The 25,166-nt window shown below is 35.5% G+C and overlaps 1 protein-coding gene across 1 annotated transcript in view; it reads left to right on the top strand.

Annotated features, from left to right (window-relative positions):
* Nucleotides 1-25,166, top strand: part of Gpr158 (G protein-coupled receptor 158) — a 357,473-nt gene that overhangs the window by 313,472 nt on the left and 18,835 nt on the right. Inside the window, exons 6-7 of the mRNA XM_013014644.1 lie at nt 4,825-4,934; nt 23,181-23,419. Coding sequence (XP_012870098.1) covers nt 4,825-4,934; nt 23,181-23,419 — 349 coding nt within the window. The remainder of the gene's footprint in view (nt 1-4,824; nt 4,935-23,180; nt 23,420-25,166) is intronic.

Raw genomic sequence — 25,166 nt, 5'->3', positions numbered from 1 at the left:
TGTGGCTCAAGTGGTAGAGTGCTAGCCTTGAGCTGAAGAGCTGAGGGACAGCACCCAGACCCAGAGTTCAGGCCCCACGACCAGACCCAAAAAAATAAATAAAATAAAATGATGCTTAAAAAATCATCATTTATCTTTGACATTTTATTTTCATTTGCCTAAATAAATTGGTTGCCCAGTGTTTCCTTGATTCTCTATCTTCTTTCCTCTCTTCCCATGAATAACTGTATTTCTGCTTTTACAACATTAGTTGTGTCCAGTTATACCCTTTGTTAAATTTTACTTACTTATTTTAAAAATATTTTTATTATCCTTAAATAGTTATTCAGAGGAGTTACCATTTAACAAAGCAGTTTATGAAAACAATGTGTCTTATTTTACTTGCACTCAAAAGTATTTATGAGGCCGCTCTATGAGCCAGGACTCTTAGCTCCTGTGTCATGGAAACAGACAGAGTAAGCATAGCCTCCACAGAGCCTGGGCATCTAAAAGAAAGGGATGACTGTAAGCTTAACCCCAGGGAAAGCCACTTCATCCTAAAGGAAGGACTACTGGAGTTGAGACCTGAAGGAGTGGCAGAAGTAATCCAAGTAGGTACAAGTGAGAAAGTGTGGCTGTTAAACAGTGTCCAGTCAAAAAAACCAACAACACAGCACTCTCAACGACTTTGGTGATTGGAAAATAATAATTCATTAGCTATGAGCTGGCTCAATTGTAAAGGGCCCTGACAACTATCTTAGGGTATTTTGACTCTCCTCAGAATGCTGAAAGCCACTGAAGAGTTCTAAGGCGGGCAGTAAGGTGATCAGAAACATCCCAATTGTTGATGTTTGAGGACTAAGATAAAGGCGGGGGGGGGGGGCTGGAATAAAACAGAGAGAAAGGGAAAAGTTTTTTTTGGTAAGATGAAGACTTCGGGCCTCCTTTATTCCTTCAGATGTCTCATCTCAGTCTTTTCTTCTTCCATGGCCCAACCAGCCTTCTGACATGCTGCCACTAGATAAGTTCTGTGATATACACTTCTGACCTACACTGAGGGGATTTTAATGGTATGTATAGTAGCCATAATCTGAATTCCTTTCCCTTTTCTTCAAAGCTTACAGTGATCAACTTTATCTCACAGCTTTATTCTCAGAAATCTTCTGTTTGCACTCCTAGCTGTAACCTTAGACTCCACACTCCAGAACTTTCCCACAACATGCTTTTGTCTTGGACTCCCTCATTCTCCTCCATGTCTGCATACTTGCACCTGTTTCTCCTCAAGTTCATGTTCAGATGTTGGTCCTCCCAGGCTAAACTGAACTTCTATGGAAAGCAATTTCCCCTTCCTCCAAAATCTTTCCATACTGCTACTCAAGGGATGAAGGCACTGGTCTTCTTCCCTGCTAATAAAATGAATCATCATTTGGAGCAGCAGAGCAGCAGAGTTCTGAGCATGAGCATGAATTCTGGAACCAAATGCGTGCATTCATATCCTGTCTTAGACACCTTCTGTCTGTGATACACTGAGTACATCACCCCACTCTGTATGGCCTACCTCTCTTAGGCAAAATATAAGTCCCTGCTCACAGTACACTGTGAGGCTTAAATGAGTACAAGTATGCAAACAGGCTCATTCTGATGACTAGCAGATACTAAGTAGTGCAGAAATACTTAATATTGTCATAACATTATTTTACCATTTGCTACTTCTTTAAGGATTTAACACACATATGGTTTTATTTTGTCACTTCCAAATCCATTACAGTGTCAATAAAAATTGAGTGTGTGCATCAGAAGCACAGTGATTAATGAGCCCTAGTCAGATTTTCAAAGGGACTATTCTGAAAATAATGTTTTCTTTTAAAATTAGCTAAATAGGTTATTAAGTGAATATTATATATATATATATGTATTTCATGTCTATGAAACATATGAAATATGCAGAGAAGCATGCCCTTCTCCAGTTTTGTATTTTATCCAGAAAGGCACCCATACAGATAAGTAAAATATAAGATACAGTAGAAAGAGTATAGTCAAGAAGTAACTATAGAGATTCAGAAGAAGGAACAAAAAAATGGTTGGGGTTGTCAGAAGATGTCAAATTGATACAATGAGATGTAATTCTACTAGAACAAAAATTAAATTTCTGACCAATTCAATAATCTCTTACAAGTTCTCAAGTTTTTCATCTGTTAAATAAAAGTGTGAAAATCAATCAATATTTTTACCAACAATTCAAGAGGAATTCTTCATTTTCAAATGAAAATTATACAGATGTCTATATTATAGTTACCTTTGTTCATTTATTACCTAGAGACAATATACTAGATATCAATGGAATAACTCATAGGGGCCTCTAGGAATCCAATGTTCTAGGAAAATTTCTGAAGTAATTTCTGGTGGAAGTATTTGGGAATTTTCTATTTTTTATTTAATATTGTTGTCCCTCTAGTCTATAATCTGTCACTTCTCTCTGTCTTAATAAGGAACAGAAATGCTTTAGTCATGTATCACTTTCCAATTTATTTTCTTCCACTGTCTTCTCTCATCTTAAATTCCCTCAGAAAGCTTGCTTTTAGAACTCATAATTATGATTGGACTATCACACAAAGGAACTATCTCTAAAATATGTTCTCCTACTTAGAGTACAATTTATAGAATTTTAATCTCATTTGAAAAATCAGTAAATAAAGAACATTTATTCCCTCTCTCTCTCTCCTCTTTGCTAAATCCATATTTTTTTCTGATAAACCAATAGGCCAATCTTTATCTTTACTATATGTAGTAAATTGGAAATTTAAGGGCAAATACTGTGTAGTAGTGGAAGAATAAAGTTGAAATATTTTCCTCATCTTCAAGAGCACCCAAAGCAATTTTATCTCCCGTTTCTGCCTATTTAAGCATTTATCAATGACAACTTTTTCAAGTGTTTTCCCCATTCCTTGAGAATGTAATACCTTTATATAGTAGAAATATATGAGAAATACCAAGAGAGAGTTTTATGTGATGCCATTCTTGGCTCTTCAGGAGAGAGGGACTCCACTTGTAAAATATTAATAGAAAAATGTGCAAAATCATATTATGTAAAGTAAGTCAGACCTAAAGAAAGCTAGGTCCCATGATTTCCCTCATTTGCAATAATTAGTATATGTCTAGGATAACTTTATCAGATGAGCAGAAAAGCTCAAGAGCTATGTATATATGACCATATAAGATAATGCTAAATGAAAGGAACCCCAAGATATGGATACAAGAGGTCTGTCTTTGTTGTTGTTGTTGTTTAGTGTATGGTGTGATTTTTTTTGTTTCCTTTATATGTTCTTCCCCCTATTTGGTCACTGTACTTGATTTTGGTACCCTGCTTTTGTATATATATTTATCTAACTGGGGGAGAGTAAGGGGAATAACAAAATGCCGAAACAAGGACACAGGATGACCCATTGCAACAATGATACCCACAAGATAGTATATTGGAAATGAACGTTACAGCTTTGTGGGGGGAGGAGTGAGGGAGGTGGGAGAAGGAAGGGATTATGGGAGAACAACAAAGGAGGGGGTAACAATGCTCGACAAGAAATGTACTCATTACCTTACTCTTGCAACTGTAACCCTTCTGTACAGCATCTTTACAATAAAATAAAATTTGGAAAAAAGAAAAAGAAAAATATTAGTTCCCAATAACACACACACACACACACAACTCTGGTATGAACAAAAACCAAAAGTAACAAAGTTTGGGCAATGGCTACATTTTTAGTTACATTATGGTATTGATTTCAGTAGAATTAGCTCATACCATATATGCCTGTATGTTTGAACATCACTAATCCTTTAGCACTCATTATACTGAGTTCCATAGTCAGGACCAAACCAATTCTTATTCTATAATGGCTTGCTGAAAATCAAGCAGGAGCACATGAAAAGTAATGGAGTGCCTTGTAAATACCTGTGCTCAGTTCCCCTGGAATTGGACACTTGTTGTTTCTTTTTGTGGCCCCACTGAAACTGCACAGAGGTTTATTGTAGCAATATTCTTTTGGCCCTCATGCATTGTATCATCAACATGCAGTGTTTGGAATATTACTGTTGGAGCAGAAGTGGAGAAGCAAGGAATTAGTGAGATAATTGGTCCAAGTACCAAGTAGTAAAAGTGGAGTGGTTGGTGGCTTGTTTAGGGGTGCATTGTGGGACACTTTCACCAGAACAGTTCCAGAGAACTGCTGTAAGTATAGCTAGAGGAAGACAAAGAAGCCAAGCTGGCTTGCCTTTGTTGGAAGATAAGACAGGTGTGCTTGGCTATATTAGAGACGTGGATACAGTTGATAGAAACTCTTCAAAGTTAGATTCCGAAAATTTACTTTTCTAAAACTTGTTCAAGGGGGTTACAGTTTAATGTTTATCTAAGTGTCCAATGCCTATTGAACAGAGTCACTTCTCCCATTGTTCTTTTCAGCCTCTGCTACATTTCCTCCTTCCTTTATCACTTACTTATATTGAATAGTCTTGCTTTTTCTGCCCTGTTTGTTCCCTTTTACATTCTTCCACCCTCTGCACTGCCCCACCTCCAATCTCATTTTCGCTTCCTGATATTTATTTTGTTGTTAGTTGTCAACAATTAACAATGCATTTAATTGTTAATCATTTGAAAGGTTTATTTAGAAAGCTGTAGGGAGTCTGTAGTTCTTCAATAATGCAATGATCAAAGTAGCCTTTTCAAGAATTATTTGAATGACTGTGCTCATATCAAAATTCACATATATTAAAACATCAGATTATGAAGTAATTGTTATTGGGCGATCCATTGAGCCTGAAAGTCTTTTCCTTTCTGTTCTCCTCCCACAGGTTGTTATTTTATACTTTGAGCCAAGTACATTTCGCTGTATTCTCCTGAGATGGGTTCGTCTGCTCGGTTTTGCCACTGTTTATGGAACTGTGACTCTCAAACTTCACAGGTAGATCATATTTTATTGGTCTTCATTCCTATGAAAGGAACACATTGTTTGGTTTAACATGTAGTAAGCTGGGCTGCTTACTTAAATGGTTCAATTTAAAAAATTTAGATAGCAAGATCATGTATATCATATATACATATATATATCATATCACATATACAAGTATGATATCTTTTGGATTCTCTGGGGAAATCATTAACACAACTGAACTCTTCAAAGAGACATTTTAATAAGAATATCATACTAGATTTCCAGAAGTCCAATTTAAATCAAAATCTAGCCTCTGATTCTAAGCAATCATAAGTCTTTTTTTATTTTTTATTTTTGTCAGTCGTGGGCCTTGAACTCTGGGCCTGGTTGGGCACTGTCCCTGAGCTCTTCTGCTCAAGGCAAGCACTCTACCACTGCAGCCACAGCACCACTTCTGGTTTCCTGGTGGTTTATAGGAGATAAGAGTCTCATGGACTTTCCTGTACAGGCTGGCTTTGAACCATGATCCTCAGATCTCAGCCTCCTGAGTAGCTAGGATTACAGGCGTGAGCCACCAGTGCCTGGCTATGAGTCTTTCTTTTTAAAGGAAAGAATTAGGAAAAGTAGATGTCTTCTCTGTCTCTTGCTTATTCGAGAAGAACACTTTACTGCTCTGTGCTTCTACTCTTCAGGTATATTCTAGGCTTCCATTCCTTAGATGGTAGCTCTTTTTAACTGATGTTCAACAAAGGAAATGAGAGGTCAGTGACATACTGAGCCTTCTAGAAATTCTCGAGCAATAGGTGCAGGTGCCCTCTCTACTTGAAAATGACCTCTCGCCTACTAGTCTAGCACTTAGTGTCTAATGTAAGCTGTTTTAATGCTGCTTTATAGTTTTCTGATTTCATTGATTTCTTTTTTTTTTGAAGGGGGGGTTCCAGTCGTGGGGCCTGAATTCTGGGCCTGGGCACTGTCCCTCAGCTCTTCAGCTCAAGGCTAACGCTCTACCACTTAAGCCACAGAGCCACTTCCGGCTTTTTTCTTTTTGCTTATGTGGTGCTGAGGAATCGAACCCAGGGCCTCATGCATGCAAGGCAAGCACTCTACCACTGAGCCACCTTCCCAGCCCCTAATTGACTTCTTTTTTAACTTACCTTCTCCTCAAAATGAGAGGCTTACCATTGAATCTTCAGTACTCAGAATCAATGACTGACATATAGGAGATTCAGTAGGTGAATGAATGTAATGTCAGTTGGAAAGCTGCTTCTCAGAGTCCTCTCTACAAATAATACACTCATTTCCTGAAGCAGTATGCTACACTGTGCAGAACACATAACACTGGACTCTAAATATTAAATAGCACTGAATTACTTCCATTAGTTTCTCTTTCAATCCTGATTAGTTCCAAGAGGAAGATTAGTCCCGAGCTAGTATATCTTTAACACATGTTAAACTGTTGCTAATCATTCTTTGGAACCGAGTAGATCAAGATTCAGTTTCCGAGCTTTGCACTCCGATGCTGTCTCCTTTAGATTCACCCCCTTTGTTTTACTGAATTTATTTTTATTGCTTTCCACTTAAGGAAAGTATTGGTTTTGATTTAAGATAATAACAAGGTTTCCTTTTAAAATATGTAACACAATAAGTAGAAATTGATTTTCAAGAACTATTAGTTGGCACACAGACCCAACAGAAATCTTGAGGGTGTCATGCAAATGATTGAAATTTGAGAAGTTAGGTTTCTTCATCATCTCTTCTGTGTATTTTAAAAACTAGAATTAAAGCTATTTTCTGTTCTGTGTCCCTAGAAATCATTGCAGTGAAGAATTACTCCACTGAAAGCTTAAATTGAGCAGAAATGATTTCTAATTTAATGAGCTAAATTATTCTTAAGCTGTATGAACCATATGGCTTTACTACTGTATTTGGAGGTTTTTCCCCATATTTGTTGAATGAATGTGTGGGCAATGGTTATAGTAAAGGGTGTTGTATAGTTGGTATCTTTTTGAGGCAGACAACATATGACCTTGAAGAAGAGATTTCTAAATTTTACCACAAGGGTGAGAAGAATGTCATAAATCTTAACAATTTCAAATTTGAATTGTAATTTTGCAACTGCTTAAATATACAGTGAAGAAGGAATTATATTTAACACTAACAATTAGTTTCTTCTTATGTAGAACACCTTAATAACTCACTTGAGTTGTAAGGATGAAATGTAATTTGAGTTTATGAAAATACACCAAGTTTGAGTTGGGTGCCTGTGGCTCACACTGGCAATCCTAGCTTGCTACTCAAAAGTCTAAAATCTGAGGATCAAGGATGGGAACCAGCCCAGATTTTTAAAAAGTCCATTATACTCTCATCTCCATTGAACCAGAAAAAAGCCAAAAGTGGAGGTATAGTTCAAATGGTACAACACCAGCCTTGAACAATAAAGCCAAACAAGAGTGTATGTATGTTTCAAATGCAAACCACAGAAACTTGCCATGGCTAAAATACTCAAAAAGGGAAATCTTCAGAAGGTCACAGAATTAAAGAGAAAGCTAAAGAACAAGGCTTTGGGAGTGCCTGATGCAGACTGTCCTGAGAAGTCAAAGTAACTGAGCTAGGACATAATGTCTTTTCAATACCACAGTCTCATTTTCACAGAAATTTTATTTTTCAAAATTACCTTAAAAATTTGTCATACCTAGCTCAGAAGAAAATTCCAAGGAAATTATAAGCTTGACAATATGAAATGGCTGTTACAATCCCTTGAAAACAGAATAGGCAAGAAATGCCTTAGCTATTGCTTTATTCCAGCCATTTACCTCAAGACTTAGAGGAAATACTAAGCATCTCTTTGTCTGTCAGTTGGTCTGTCGTGGCTTGATTGTAGTGTTCATAGAATTCCTAGAACACTGAAAATTGAATCCAAGATAAAAAAAGAAATCAAATCTTACTTTCTTCCTAGAAATGCTACTATTAGTCTGAAATGGGGTCCTGAAGGCTTCATTCACTTTTACTAAATCTCCAACCCTTCTCTTTCATGGATCTTTCCATGTCTTAGACTAATACAGCCAAAGGTTTCTAAAATAAACCAAAGAAAAATTACACAACAGTCCTTTGATTATTAACAATTGTATGCCACAGAAGGGTACCCATTTGGAAGTGAAAGATATAGTGGTCTTTCCCTTTAGGAAGAAGCATTTTTCTACTGATAATGCTTGGAATCACTAAGAATCTGTGATAAAAAAAAAGCAAACCAATATTCATTTATTTATTTATTTATTTATCAGAAGATTGAACTGAGGACCACACATTTTCTAGACACATACTCTACCACTGAACTATATTTCTGGCCTGGACCAACTTTTAGTTATCTTCCTTATTTGCATATATTCTATACAAAACAAGATCCCTTGTTGGCAGGCCATCCATACACTGAAATATTTAGTAACTGTAACTATTCCTCTTTGGGTAAAGAGAAATTGAAGAAAGGAGTGAGAAAGAAGAAGGGAGGGAAGAAAGGAGTGAAAGAAAATGAGAGTGAGGAAATGGTACATGTTTTAGCCAACTCGGTACAGAGCTAGCTAAAATGGAAGCAAGACAAAAGCAGTTAATTAATTAAAAAATACTTTCATAGCTGGGCATTGGTGGCTCATGCCTGTAATCCTATTTACTCAGAAGGCTGAGATCTGAGGATCACAATTCGAAGCTAGCCTGGACAGGAACATTTGCAAGACTCATCTCCCATTAATAGCCAAAAAGAGTGGGAGTGGAGCTGTGGCTCAAGTAATAGTAAGCAAAAATGCTCAGTGCCCTAAGCTCAATCCCCAATATCAGTGCATGTGCATACACACACACACACACACACACACACACACACACACACACACTTTATCAAGTAAACATAGTTATATTTGACTTTGAACATTTCTATGGTGGGTTCACAGAATAGCTACTATGCTAGGTTTTGTTTGTTTGTTGCGAAACTTGGGAAGGCAGCATCTCTAGGCTCAGAAAGGCCAAGTGTATCTCTTGGAAGCAATATAAGGAACTATTTTTAAATGAGGGTATGGAGAAAGATTTTTCAAGATCATGCTAATAGTATATTTTCCTATTCCCTATAATCGTAGTTCTGAAAACAAAATAGCTTTCCCTTTTTCTCAGACTAATCAAGAAAAATAGAAACAAAAGATTTTTTTCTGAACTATGTTTCAAATGAATATTTAAGCAAGCTGTGGAAAGCCTTCTTCTGCTGTGGACTGGGATTTGTCACTTCATACATTATTCAGCACTCCTTGCTTGCAGAACAACCAGCAGCAGTTTGCTCTACTGTGCTCATTAGCACCAAATATTTACACTTTGTGGGAAGGTTTATTTTTTATAGGTTTAGTTTATTTAAAATGTGACTAGGAGATATTTATATTTCTTTCTTGTATACATTCTTCCACAAACACATAAAATATAGTCAGATACTTTAAATCTTTAGAAACTGAAGGAAAACAAGTGTGTAGTTATCTAGGAGGTGAGAGGATCAACTCTTTGCTTCACTTGTGACAAACAGAGATGGCAGATCATTTACTTATTTTATATGTTGTTATTGTAGGGATGATATACAGAGAGGTTACAGTTACATGAGTCAGGTAATGAGTACACTTCTTTTTGAACCATGGCCCTCTTCCCTTGCTCTCTCCCAGTTCTTTTCCTCTTATTCCCAACTATAAGATGTATAGTTCATTTTCCACACAGTGTCTAGCGAGTACCACTGTTGAATTTGTTCACTCTTTGTTCCATCTCTTCTTTTTTGGCGGTCGTGGGGCTTGAACTCTGGGCCTGAGCTCTGTCCCTCAGTTCTTCAGCTCAAGGTGAGTGCTCTCCACTTGAGCTACAGCACCACTTCCGGTTCTCTGGTGGTTTATTGGAAATAAGAGTTTCACAGGCTTTCTTGCCAGGGGTGGCTTTGAACCTCAGTCCTCAGATCTCAGCCTCCTGAGTAGCTAGGATTACAGGTGTAAGCCACTGGCGCCCAGCTTGTTTCACCTTTTCTATGCTCTTCCTTACCCTCCCAAAGACAAACTAATAAACAAGACAAAAGGAAAACACCAACAAAGACAGCAAAAATATTTCCGTGTTTCCTTTTCTTGGAGTTCATTTAGTAAAATATTATTTATGTGCTCATAAGCACATAGCTGCTGAGCCTTTGTGATCAGCTCCTATACATTTACCCTTCCACAAAGAAGAAACATGTTTGAAATCTGTATTAATTTGTCACTGTAATAAGATATCTGAGGCAAGCTGGATTTATAAAGTAAAAGTGGTGTTTGTCTCATAAGATTTTTCAACACTGTGTTCTTATTTTTAGGTATTGTAAAAAGGAGTTGCCATTCAACAAAGCAGTTTATAAATTCAATGCACCTTAATTAATGTCACCCCTTTCATCGTTCTCCCCTATCCCTCCCAACCCTACCTTTTCTATCAGTTTCCTCAATTTTGTATGATATGCATTGAATTTTATGTCTCATAGTTTCAAAGTCTCATTATTTGAAAGTCCAAACAGCACAAAGCTGCCTTTGGCCAGAGCCCATTATATTTCAGAACAAGGAGCAAGAGCATGAAGCCAGGCTTCTTTTCATAAAATCCTCTCAAGAACTAGCTCAGGGGTCACAGGAGAACTAAGTCTCCTCTTCCTGAGGAAAGTAACCTAAGGACTCATACGAAGCCCCATCACTCACTTAAAGGTGACACCCTTCTCAAACCCTCTCTGGGCACATAACACACAAACCTTGTGGAGACACACTCAGACTACCCCCAAACCACAGCAAGGTCCCATCTCATGACCCAATGCATTTTAAAATGAAGCAGTGTCAAAAAATGTTTTAGCCCATCACAGACAAAATAAAATGCCAGAAAGGAAGTGTTCTTTGGACACATAGCTATAGGCTTTAGGCAATTTGACTGGAATATAGGTGGTTTTCCATCTGGACCCTGTCAGGATGCAGGCCTCATTTTGCTGATTTCACTGTGGTTCTTGGCTGATTGGTCTGCAATACAGAAAACCTTCAAGAGGAAAATTACTCAGAGTGACATTTCTTTTTGAAAAATATATTTTCTATTGTAAAGATACTGCACAGAGAAGTTACAGTTACATGAGTAAGGTAATGAGGACATATCCTATTGAACATTCCTATTCCTTTGTTTTCCCCTACCAGCCCTTCCCTCCCCACCTCCCCAACTCCTCCCTCCATCCCCAAGTTGTAAAGTTCATTTTCAACATATTGTCTTGTACATCTCATTGTTACAATGGGTCAACCAGTATCTTTGTTTCAGCATTTTGTTATTTCCCTTCCCCTTCCCAAATTAGAAAAATGTATATACAAGATGCAGGGCACCAGAATCAAATACAGTGAAAACAGGGGTTATATACCATGGGGGAAGAATATACAAAAGAAACAAAAAGGTCACATAGTACATTAAAAACATCAGTGACAGAGATAAAACTTCCTGTATTCCTATCTTGGGGTTCATTTCACTTAGCATCAGATAGCTAGCTAGCTAGATAGCTGGATAGCTGGATGGATGGATGGATGGATGGATAGATAGATGGATGGATAGATAGATAGATAGATAGATAGATAGATAGATAGATAGATAGATAGATAGATAGATAGATAGATAGATAGATAGATAGATAGATAGATAGATGATAGATAGATAGATAGATAGATAGATAGATAGATAGATAGATAGATAGATAGATAGATAGATAGATAGATAGATAGATAGATAGATAGATAGATAATGGAATTCTGTACCTCCATCAGAAAGATGACACTGCCACATTTGTTAGGAAATGGAAAAACTTGGAAAAATTATATTAAGTGAAGTAAACCAGACCCAAAGAAACATAGGTCCCATGGTTTCCCTTATTTGCAATACCTAACATATGTCAAGGATAATCTTACCAGACAAGCAGAAAAGGTCAAAAGCTATGCACATATGATCATAGTGACATTTCTTAAGAAGCACATTGTTCACCAGAGGAAAGGAATTCATTTTTCTATTTCTAAAGAAGGTCTTTTTTTTCCTGTCAGTCAGTGAAACCTTTGGATCAGAAGCTGAGTAAGTTCTGAAATCCCAGAAAATCATTTTTCCTTTGAGGCAAATTGAAAAATAGTAAAGCCTTTCTCATGGAAAGATAGATGTCTTCTGGAAAAGATGGCCTGCTTAAGATCAATTCCTAGAGGATGAAGACTTTAGATTGTTGTTTCCAAACTCTGTAACTGGCAGTTTAGGAAATTAATTTAGTAAGTAACTTTGGCTTTCTATTTTTCCTGTTTAATAACTCATTAAATGCTACTTTGGGCTTTCTGAGATTAAAATTTAGATAGCCTCACCAGAGACATTTTTATCATTTCAAATAGTACCGAATAAAACACTGAAGATCAAATGTCATTTGGCTCTTAACAAATGCAGATTTATTTCATGAGTTCATTAATTAAAGAAACATTATTAAAGCCAGGCGCTGGTGGCTCACGCCTGTAATCCTAGCTACTCAGGAGGCTGAGATGTGAGGATCGCGGTTCAAAGCCAGCCCGGGCAGGAAAGACCATGAGACTCCTATCTCCAATAAACCACCAGAAAACCGGAAGTGGCGCTGTAGCTCAAGTGGTAGAGCGCTCGCCTTGAGCTGAAGAGCTGAGGGACAGCGCCCAGACCCAGAGTTCAAGCCCCACGACCGACAAAAAAAAAAAAAAGAAACATTATTAAAACACAGCAGTAATTCATGTTAGTTCAGAGACTGTGCTATCCTGATTCTAGCTAATTCTCAGAAATTCTGTGTAGTTATATGCATTAGATTCTCAGGGTCTATATTTTTCTTTTAGTCTTTTTTCATTATTCATAGTCTTCAAAGCACCTAGCAGAAACCTGAGGAACAAGCAGTAGCTTCTCCCTCATATCTTCCTACAGTCATTTTCCCTTTCTTGGCATATTTGCAGTCTGGAAGCATCTGAACTTGTCACCCTTGGGACCTTACACACACTATTAGCTGTGTGCATAGCTTCCCCCAAAGCCATGAAAACAACCCATCAAGCTTCCAAGAGTTGCTCTTTAATTGCAAAATGGCTAAATATCTATAATAATGCTTGTCCACTTTACTCACGTTGGTGATTTACCACCCTGTCCTGCCCAGCATGCTGAAGAATCCCAGCAGAATGTGTTGTGTATAGAGCTCACTTACAGAAACTAATTAACAAATTTTTAACCTTGAATAGCTCCACTTGTAACTTAACCATTAGCATATTCTCATATGAAGTAAAAATTTGGTAAATATATGCATTGAACAAAATATAATTTTTTTTAATCCAGAGGTACATCCTCATATAAAACCTCTCTGAACAACAATTGAAATGAAAACATATGTAATTATTCTTCCTTTCAGAAAATACTATCATATATGAAAAAATATGAATGTAACTCACCCAAATAACTAAGGATACTTAAAGCTTTACTTATTTTGTTTTGATTTTAGATGTTCTACTTGCTTTGTTGTTTGACACATGACTTTATTTCTGAAAAGAAGCTTATATTCAAATATAAGATGCCAGATGAGATTTTCTTGTTGCAGCCTAGGTTATTATTCTTCCAATTTCTTATATGTGTGTATCCATTGATGTATGTTTGAATCACCTTTAACATGACAAAAACCAATCTGATAATTCAGAATTAGTGCATCTTAGACTACAGCTTTTAAGTGCTTTGTTATCATTGTGCTCTTTGATAGTAACCTTATGTTCACATCTTGCATCCCCTTGTGGAAATATATCTCTTCTGTCTCTATGTGAAATAGATAAAACAGTAAGTGGGAAATGAGATTAATCCATTTGTGTAGCAAAACAACCAGAGCGGAGCTTCTTTAAAAGCCAAGTTGAAACAGACTGCCCTTGCAGGCTTTTTGCATCCCCTTTCTGCAGTTGTCACTGGTGGTGTTATCTGAGCCCAGGGTTGGATCCTCGGCTTGTTTGTGAGTGGATCTGCTTATCATTCTTCTGAAGTAGCAGTGGCTCACATGGCCTCTGGATACTCTGCTGACAGAGTAGGCCAGCAAAGAATGTAATTTTTCATACAATGATTCTAAGCAGTTGAAACACAAAGTACTGAGAATGACTCGGGAAGAAACGGTAAATCCGAACAGATCTGTAATGAAAAAGAAAAATAATCTAGTATTTAAAAAGTTTCCCACAAAAATTTCCAAGATTGTTTTATTGATGAATTATATTAAATTATTTGAGGCGTACGAGCTAGAAAACATACATACCAAGTGCAAGGCCATAAGCTTAACCTCCAGTAGTACAAGAACAACATGTGCCTTGACAAAGTAAAAAGAAATGATGTGATCAAATGGTCATACATGGTCAGAGATCATGCTCTACAAATACAGAATGTCATCGGACAGTGCTCACAATATCATAGATAAAACAAAGCACAACATAAACTATATACTTTAATCCTGTTTCATTCTATATACACATACATGTATATTTATAAAGCACTAGAGAATCAAGTTCACCTAGATACTGAGTGCTTATGTATAACTAGTGCAATTTATAGTTGATTTTTATTTCATTAGATTTGTATATAGTTTTCTAATTTTTTGCAATGATCATGTAGTGCAGTTTTAATGGAGGAATTAATTAGCATGTAAGAACAGGTAAGTCCTTGTTACAGAGCATAACACATAAAATCCATAACAGTCAAGGCAATGCTAAGGCACTTTGGAACCTACAAAGTCAAGGCTTTTAAATCCAGTGCTGAGACAAACTATAAATAATTAAATAGTGCAACATCCAAAGAGCAATCACAGTAGTACTTCATAATTAATTTCCAAATGTATCCCTGACCACAACTGAAAATTATTCCATGTCAACACTAATAATGCCATCTCAACAGTCAAAAATATTATCACACACTTATTTTGTAGATTACTTCTGTCATCACAAACTTTTCTTTTGGCTAATTACTACAGCTTGTCTATTTTACTGCAAGTTAAGGTTAAGATGAGTGCAAAGGTTAGGGTTTTATATCATTTTTAATATTTATTTTATATGACACTAACATTTTTAAAATAGAGAAAATATATTAACATATAACTATTCTCTGAGAATTTAGTAGGTTGTTCCTTGTTCTTGTAAATGATAACATGTTAGATAAGCTCATATCTGCAAAGAATTATGTCATCTTTTTGCAGTCCCTGTGGTCTGGTATAATTGCTTTTCTATAAATGTGTGTTACAGACTGAAAAAGTAGAGACTTAGTTTTTATGAAACTAAATTAAAACTGTCCTTTGAGAAACAGTGTTGCCATTATCATTTTCTACCACATTTTAATCTGCACAGTCTTGATTAAAAAGAAATGATTTAAAAGCTTTCCCTTATGGCATCCTTGGGAAATAAGTGTGATTAACCTATATTTCTTGAGGAAAGACTAGTCAGAGTGCAGAGCAAAATCTGAATTACAAGTAAAAGCAGATCACAAGTTAAATATTATGCCATTAATTTTTTCAACAAGAAATGTATTCATTGTCTTACTTAGTAACTGTAACCCCGGTGACATCACCCTTACAACAAAATTAAATTAAATTAAAAAACAATAAGCAGAGAAACCAGCTTTCATTTGTTTAAAAAATCAAAAGAAAAGAAAAAATGACATAATTTTAAATTCTGTTGTTAAGTGATTGTATGGAAAGCCATAGATTTCTTCTTTTTTTAACCTGTCATTTTTTAATTAAATATTTTTTATTGTAAAGACACTGGAGTTTTACAGTTACATGAGGAAGGCAATGAGTCCATTTCCTATTGAGCATTGTTACCCCCTCCTTTGTTTTTTGACTGAACACTAGCATGTGGCCCAAAGATTGAAACAATGTAGAGTTAAATCCCAGATACTGACCATGGACTGGTGCAGAAAACACTGTACTCAATTACTAGTGAAGTAATTAAGCTCTAGCTAATGGACTGATTGACAAGGCTGCAGCCAATCAGACAGTTTTCTATGACTTCTATTTTCTATAAATGTTCTTATCACACTATTGGTTAGAGTTATTATTGATTCTGGGAGATGTCCATTTTCTGAGCTATTGTGTTTTTGTTTTGAGCAAATAAAATGGTTTAGTTGGTCTAAGGAATTTTCCTATTAATACTATGTATAAAACCATGCAGTAACAGACACTTCCCTTTTGACACTGTACTCAAATTTCTAATTTAAATAATAATGCTATTAGGAAACTATCTGTAACAAATTTATTTCTGTAGTTTATTTGAAATCATGTTCTTGAATACCAAAATATTACATTAAATAGTTAAACACTTGCTGGGCAGCCAATGTCTCACACCTGTAATCTTAGATACTTAGGAGGCTAAGATCTGAGGATCACAGTTCAAAGCCAGCCCAGGCAGGAAAGCTGTGAGACTCTTTATCCAATTAACTACAAAAAAAGCTGGAAATGAAGCTCTGGCTAAAGCCCTGAACAAATGAAGCTTGAGTCAGTGCCTAGGCCCTGAGTTCAAAACCCAGGACTGGCACAAAAAAAGATAAATATAGTAAAATGCTAAATGTTATAAGTACCTAAACCTGGAACCAGAATTTCAAATTATCTCTACTGATCAATCAATGGTAAATAATTGGAATATAAGAACAGACCCTATTCTAATTACTCCAGACCCAATTTCTAATTACTCCAGCTATAATGAAAGGAAAAGCATTATAATTCCAAAATAACCTGATTTCTTCTTGATCCTCAGAGGAATGACCTTCTGCATATTGTGTGAAATGTTGTTCTAAGCTGGTAGTAGAAGAGCAGTGAGGGACTGAGGGCCCCACTTTTCAGCCTGTTCTCTTTATGCTTATGCGAGCTAACCATTTTCAACACCAGCACTCAGTTGCTTAAGCCATAAGTTCAGTGTTTTGTTTAATTTCCATATCTTTGTTTCCCAACATTCCTTCTGCTGTTGATTTCTGCTTCTATCCACTGTAGTCAAGAGAAGACACTTCATTGATTTCAGTGCTGTTAAATTTATTGAAGCTCATTTCCTGACCTAATGCATGGTCTATCCTAAGTAAAGGTTTATGGTGCTCTTGAGAAGAAGGTGTATTCTATTGTTGAGTGAAATGCTCTCTCTCTCTCTCTCTCTCTCTCTCTATATATATATATATATTATAAACCAACTAGACCTCACAGATATATATATATATATATATATAAACCAACTAGACCTCACAGATATATATATATATATATATATATATATATATATAAACCAACTAGACCTCACAGATATATATATAAACCAACTAGACCTCACAGATATATATATATATCTGTGAGGTCTAGTTGGTTTATAATGGACCACATGCAGGTGTCTTCTATGTCTGGATAGATGTTCTTCAATTTTTCAATTCTATTAAAATACTTCTCCCTAGAATTTACTTCATACATTGTGGAGCTTTAACCTTTGGTTCATATGTATTTATGATGTTTGTCTTCTTGATAGAGTAACAGTTTTATAATTATAATGCCATTCTTTGTCTTTCAATGAAATTGTCTTCATATTTATTCTCAATACTTATTGTCTTAATATGCATTTAAAATCCAACAATTAAAAAGTAGCTTTATATATACATATGTGCATATATGCATATATGTATACATATATTTCTTATATATAAATATAGTAAGTACAGTGAGGTTTCAAAGTCACAAACAAATGTGAATGTTCTGAAAATGGAAAACTTTCTATTACTAGAGGTTTTATTTTATAATGCTACCATAATAAAACCTAGAGAATTTGTATAGGATCATGGTCCAAGTGGTAGAGTACCTGTTTAACAAATACAAGGCCCTGAGTTCAAACACCAGTACTGATGTGAACAAATAAACTCCAGAATCTATCAGAAGACCTGAACAGTCTATTGGAAAGGCACCTTTCAGAGCATCTATTCTCAATTTTTAGCCTTTGTCACAATTGCCTAGATTTGTTAAAGTAGTTGTGGGGGCCTTTCTCCAGGGATTGTGACATGGTAGTTCAGGACAGAAACAAAGTAGTCCCATTTCTCGTTAAGTTTCTAGGTGATGCTGATGTTACTGGTTTGGGAACTACTGGTCTAGAGCAAGTGACCTATAAGCTGAGTGCCAGGGCAGAGGAAGGATTTGTGTTTGTACTGATAGGGGATGGTGGTCAGGATGTCGCCTCAAGGCTGAGATAGAAGGCACAAGCCCTGAGAAACTTGTAGGACACAGGAAAGAGAAAATGCTAAGAGATGTTGCTACTGAAAAGAAACCAGGTTTAGAAGGCATCTTACTATAAGGTAAAGAAGCTCAGATTTGGATGAAGAGTTATGGGAGGTTTGTGAACAAGACAGCCACATGACCAGAATGATGTCCTTCATCATGCTGTGTGGCTTGAGGTGTGCAAGACCAATAAGGAGGCTAATTATAAATAAATTGTCGGCCAGAAACTAGTGGCAGTGAAGGTGGCTAAAATAAGGGAATTTGAACAGTATTTAAGATATGAAAATTAAATTTTGATGGAATCTGGGTGAAAGAAAAAATCAGCGTTTATTCTCAAGTTTCTGCTTTGTTCAATCACTGAGATGGGTAACACAGCAAAGTGAGTTGGAGGAGCAGGAAGTGAGGAAGGGACCTGTTCATATACAATAGGCAATTAAGTAACAAATCTTGGGCTCAGGAGAATGACCAGAGAATAGATTGGGGATGTACTGGTAGGTAGAGGGCAACTGAAATGGGAGCAGATGGAATTGCTTGGGTATGATATGTGGAGAATAGAAACAGTGACATTTTGGAGATTCTTGGAACACTGCCACTAGAGGGAAGACTAAGGAAGAGGAATGCAGAACACAGAGTGAAAGAGAGCTAATAGAAAATGAAGAACATTAGCTTCCTCTGACAAGGGCTGCACCAGCCATACTCAAAGCTTGACAGAAATCAACTAAAATAAGGAATGAAAAATACCCACTAGATATTGGAAAGAGGTGTAATCTAAGTACAGTTGCTTACAGTGTTGTGCAAAGGAGAAAAATGTGGCAAGTAAGACAGTAGAGGTAGCTACACACAATTTCTGGATTGCCCATATATATATATTATTTCTTGAACTCAGGGCCTCAGCACTATCCCTGAACTCTTTTTACTCAAGGCTAGTGCTCTGTCACTTTGAGCCATAGATCCATTTTTGGTTTTTGAGTGGTTAATTAGAGAAAGAGTCTCACTGGGAGTTTTCTCCCTGGGCTGCTTTTAACCGATCCTTAGATCTCAGCTTCTTGAGTAACTAGGATTACAGGCATGAACCACCAGCACCCAGCTTCTGGATTGCTCTTTTACTTCACCATTTTGGCACAGTTTCCATACATTTTTTGTACTTTTAACCAGAACCAAAAGAATACTTTTAAGTATTTATTTTCTTGTTAAGTTCTAGATTTTTCTGGAAGTCCTCTTTGTATCTGCTACCAATTTTCTTCAGAATTAAGAAGCCTTGTGAAAAGTTACTTACATAAGTAGTAGAAAGACCTTATATATCAGAAGCTTAATTGTAATTTTTCTACTGTTTTATACAAATACATGTCTAGATATTTCTTAAAAGTTGGTTTCTCTTAAAATTTGTTTTCTAGGAGTGAACTTGTATAAACTAACAGGTTCATTATTTAAGAACATAGAAGAATTCTTCATTTTATTTTAAGGTGGTGCTAAAAAATATTCTACTTTACAAAAACCATTCTATAATGCTTATATTTAAATGCAGGCTTGAATGTTTTCCATTATATGAAAACCAGTAAAGTCAATAATAAGAGACTCAGAAGGGCTTTGCTTTGTTTTTCCCTCTCTGGAAATGAGATTATAGGATTTATGGCAATCTTGCATTCTTAGGGTGCACAATAAATATTTGAAGGGTCATTCTGAAAACAAGCATTTCTGATCACTTGGAAGTAGGATTTGTATATCTTTATTGTAAAGGTGATGAACCGGGGGAGGGAGGCTTACAGTTACATAAGGTAATAAGTACATTTCTTTTTTAACATTCTTACACCTTTCCTCATTTTCTACCACTTCCCCCTTCCCCACTCCCCTCCTCCCCAATTGTAAAGTTCATTTCCAACATAGTATCTAATGAGTATCATTGCATTAGTTCATCCTTTGTCCTGCTGTTTCTGTCATTCCCTTTCCCTTCCACGGATCAGATAAACTTATATACAAGACAAAGGGTACAGAAAACTAAAACAGAAAAGAAATAGAAATGACTGAAAACAGGACATAATAGAACCACTTGTTTCCAGTTCTTGAAGTTCATTTTGATACACTTCATTATATATAGCCTTATGCCCTTAGTGATTAGGCTATTGTGATCCCCTGCTAAGAAAATCATAGACATATTCTAGTTATTACAAATGAGGAAAATCATGCAACCTACATTTCTTTGGGCTTGGCTTAATTTTTCTTTCATTTTGGAAGTTGGATTTCTTGATTAAAAGATCAATTCAGATGCTACAGATTTTACAGATTTTCTCTGTAGTCAGAATTTATCTGATTATGAAGTGTTTTAAAAGGAGACCGCTATTTAATGAATCCACTATTACCTCTCTAAGGTTTTGAGTTTCAAAGAAGATTGTGAAAATCTTCAATATTAGAAAGCAAATGGATTTCTACATCTCTGCCATGAGAATGAGGTGTAGATAATAACCATTTACCCACAAAGCAGTGGTTCTTAGACTGATGAAAATTCCATGCAGTAACTTGAAATTTTCATAGGCATTTCTAGATGTTGGGATCCAAATTTCTCTACCTACAAACAATTCAACCCACTGGTTCACAAAGCAGAAGTCCTTTATACTTTATGTGAGTCCCTTCAACTAAAATACCTCCTTAGAAATTATCCATTTCCCTCATTTCCAGGGATTGATCTTCAGCAAGGCTCAGGTTAAATCCCTCACATGCTATAAAGTTCAGAGAAATATTAGCTACATTCAGTGCATAATTAGGTGTTGCTTCATATGTAGCAATATCAGATTATATCTTGTAGACTGATCTTCTAGAAGACAAGAGCATATTTTAAGTCTCCTGTGTCATTTAAGATACTCTAATTAAAAGTAAACATTAGAATTTCTCTCATTCTATACTAGCTAAAATGTGAAAGTCTACAAAATGGTCAATATTCTCTTTTGAGAGACTAATCATATCCACTTTAGAATTCATCCTGGTGTAACCAGAAACAATTGTGGTAACTTCATGTTTCTCCTACAGAAAGGAAGAGTCGAACTGACAAAATATTACTTTTCCAAGAAATTTGTCACTCTCAATATAGATACTTTGAGCTTGTTAATTATGGTGGTTTTTTATCCTAAATAATTAAGATTAATAATTGGTCAATTCATTGGTAAAGTTGTTTAAAGCAGAATGAAATCAAAGAACTGTACAAATAACTGTAACCACAACTATAACAAACAATCTTTAAGTATTTTTTAAATATATTTTCTTTGACTTATGGGTCTAACACTTAGAGTTTACCATTCTCTTTTTTACATAAATCACTACTCTGTTTGGTAATTATATTTACCCTGTTGATTCTTTACATGATGTTAAGAATCTAAAGATGTTTTCTAACATCTGAATGTAAATATAGTTGAATATCAAAATTTTCTGAGTATATGTTTATTAGCTCTGGTAGGTAGTCTTCTCACTTTCCCCTAAGTTAACATTATACTTATTATCTTATTTTAGGGTTTTTCTAGAGCATTCCGATAGATTTTAACAGAAATAGGTATCATTCTGTTTCATAAACATGTGTGATCATTTTATTCAATATTTACTTGAATTATTGTTATGACTATTACAACAATAGGCATTACTTAGGGACAAGTATAGCTGATTGATAGCAAGCAGCAATGAACTAGCTGAGCAGGAGTACTTCAGGTACTCCTGTGCTCAGCCTGGCTTAGATAGCTCCACATACGGTTTATAGAAGGAACAAATAATAACTCAATCTGGATAAGTCAATTGGAAAGCAGTTAAGAAATATGTTCTACCCTTATTTGTTACTAGTTGTTATTATTTGTTACTAGTTGTTATTATTCACAGAAAATTGAGGGTAAATATGTAAAGTTGCTCTGTGTTATCTGAGGGACAGTGGAACTAAATACATAGGGAGAAGAGTAAACTGTATTACAAAATAACTTTTTGTTACTGGATGTGTTGTGTTAATTTAAGAAGAGCTAGCAAATATCTCTATATAGAAGGAAATATTGCATAATATATCTAGGCTATTTTGAGTAAGTATATTTACTTCTCTAGATTTATAGTGATTTCTATGAAGAATTCATATAGCTTGAATGTCATTAAAATTTTGATATGGATGGGGGGATACAAAGGCTAATGTACATACTTTGCCTTATGGAAATTGATTATGGGTACTCTCAGAGTATCATTAAACAGTCATAGTGGTTTATGTTAAATCACAGTGGCATCACAAAATATCAAAATGGGGGTATAGAATCAAAATCAGCTGAGAATATTCCTGAGATGAAATTGAAGAGTGAGTAGAGGTAGTATTTTGTCTTTCCACAATATTTAGATGTTGAACAGTTCTTGCATATTATTTAATCCAGCAGTTCTCAACTGTTTCAATCATCCATAAAAAAAATATAAAGACCTTCTAAGTTAAAAAATATCTAATTCCAGTCTTCTTCTTTTATGAAATTTCTTGTTCACTTAGCCTTGAATTTAAATATCTCTTGTTTTTATAATTATTGATTTAGGTACTATGATAAAAGCCTATGAAGGAAGGCCCCATGAAATGATGTCTAGAAAATACCGCCAATAAAAATCTTGTTATAAAAATAAATACTGGCTCCAGGAAGATTTTTTTAACTTTAGTCTAACATTGGAATACTCTACTTATTTTTAGAACCATTTTTGATCCCCAGAGACCCTGTTTATTTCAATGATGCTCAATAACTTTTCGAAATATTAAGAGGTGCTAAAGAATTTCTTCATATATACAACTGTTGATCTGATGGCCTGTAATACAGGATATTTGTTTTGCTATTGAAGTATAAACTAAAATTAAACTAAAATATGAACAGTAGTATTGCTGGGTTTTCTCATGTTAAAACTTGATGTAAATGTGTATTTTGGGGGTTTAAGTTTCCTAGAAGAAATATAATACTTTAGTGTTTTACTTGCTCAGTATTAGTCTAAACTTGTTTGTTGCTCTTCTGTATTTCCAGGGTTTTGAAGGTGTTTCTTTCACGAACAGCACAACGAATCCCATATATGACTGGTGGCCGGGTCATGAGGATGCTAGCAGTAATACTTTTGGTAGTATTTTGGTTTCTTGTTGGCTGGACCTCATCTGTGTGCCAGAATTTGGAGAGACAGATTTCACTTATTGGCCAGGGGCAGACATCTGATCACCTCATCTTCAATATGTGCCTCATAGACAGATGGGATTATATGACAGCAGTTGGTATGTGGTCACCTTTTTTGTGTGTGATTGCTTTGTCCATTTTCTTAATAGCAGTAAAATTGATAACTACAAGAGCTTTGCAAAATTTTTATAATGTCTAAAATAATTCCATCTAAGATAATTTTGAAAAACAGCATTATGATCATGAGAGTACTTATATATAGAATACAAGCATTTTCTGGAAATTTCCGTTCTTTTTCAAAGGTATGTGGCTTTGTGGAAAAAAAATTTAACCAAGTAAATGAGAATGGAAAAGCCGTGAGTAAAGGCAATTTCTGTGTAGGAAGAGATTGTCAACTGGTCTCTATTTGATTAACAGTGTTCTCTTGATTTATGTCTTTGGTCTGGAGAAAAAAAGGAAAGTTTGATATTGTTCTATACATTTGATCTTGCGATATTATCAGACTTGATATGAATCCCTTGGTGAACAGATTGCCTCTATAAAATTTCTAATTACTCTTTCCTTTATGATTAATCTGTCTTTTGTAATATTGACTCAATATTACAAAAAAACCCAAGCCATGCGATGTGTAGTTAGTAAAAGCTACAGAGCAGAGCCGGTAGAAAGCTGAGAAGAACCTCATCATGAGTTGCCACTATCCCTCCAAAAAAAGAAAAACATGAGACCCTATCTAAAACAACAAGCATTGGAGGCATGGCTTACATATTAGTAGTTATATCTAGCAAGCATAAGACCCTGAGTTCAAACTCCAGTGTTAAAGAGGAAAAAAGGTTGTTATAAAGCCTTATACTGTGTTCTATGGACCTCTTACACCTCATATTTACTGAGTCCCTAGATTGCACTAAGCCAGGTCCAGTGATTGTCCTGCACTGTCTAGGTAATACACCACACTCCCATATGTCCCTATGAGAAATTTACTAACAGCATAGCCCTACATTCAGCAACACACAACTGTATTGCCACCAAATTCCCCTTCCTCTAGAGAGAAAGCTCATTAGGGAACAAATTCTTCCCACTAGGAAGGAGGGAATGTGAAAAGCAGTGAGTTTTTTTTAATCTATTACTGCTGGACAATTCTAGGAGGAAGACTTAGAGAGCAAGGAAGAATGAACCCACTTAGACTAGAAGAAGGAAATTTACTAAAGTTAAAACTCCAGAAATTTCATTTTAATGAAATATTCAAATTTTGGGAGATAGTTTTGAGTAACTTAACTAAATTAAATTGGCCATTCACAACTATTTTATGAAACTGCTTCCATCTTTTCCGGTAGTCCACACAATAGAAAATACAAATTTGGCATGGCAAATGAAAGTGACACTTTTAAATTAGAATAAAATTTATTTGTTTTTGATGAAATTTTCCATTATTTACGAACCTTCAAGAGCTATGACAAGAATAGAAGCGTTGAAACTGGAAAACATGATCCAAAATTAATGAAGAAAAAGCACTCAAATATCATGTTATACTCATTATGAAAATGGTTGCTAGTGGAATTTTCTCTTTTTTTCTAAATATAGTGACCCACTTAAGAAGCTGGTAGTTAATTTTTCACGTTCACACTTTTGACAAAAGCATTCAAGTTTGGCATAGTGAGAAGTCAATTTTTAGTCCTTTATGAATTTCCTGCCTGCTTGATAAAATGCACAAATGTGCAGCATTGACTTCCCTAAATTAAATTTTATATTCTTACTCCTAGTAGCAGGTTTGGCACCTAGATCTAGATATCCCAGGCAAGGTCCTCCAATACAGGGCTTCCAAATTTGGAATACATGGGAGTAGAGATG

Source organism: Dipodomys ordii, unplaced genomic scaffold, assembly GCF_000151885.1.
Source record: "Dipodomys ordii isolate 6190 unplaced genomic scaffold, Dord_2.0 Scaffold24, whole genome shotgun sequence".
Lineage (NCBI taxonomy): Eukaryota > Metazoa > Chordata > Mammalia > Rodentia > Heteromyidae > Dipodomys > Dipodomys ordii.
This window is presented reverse-complemented; position numbering and strand designations above follow the sequence as displayed.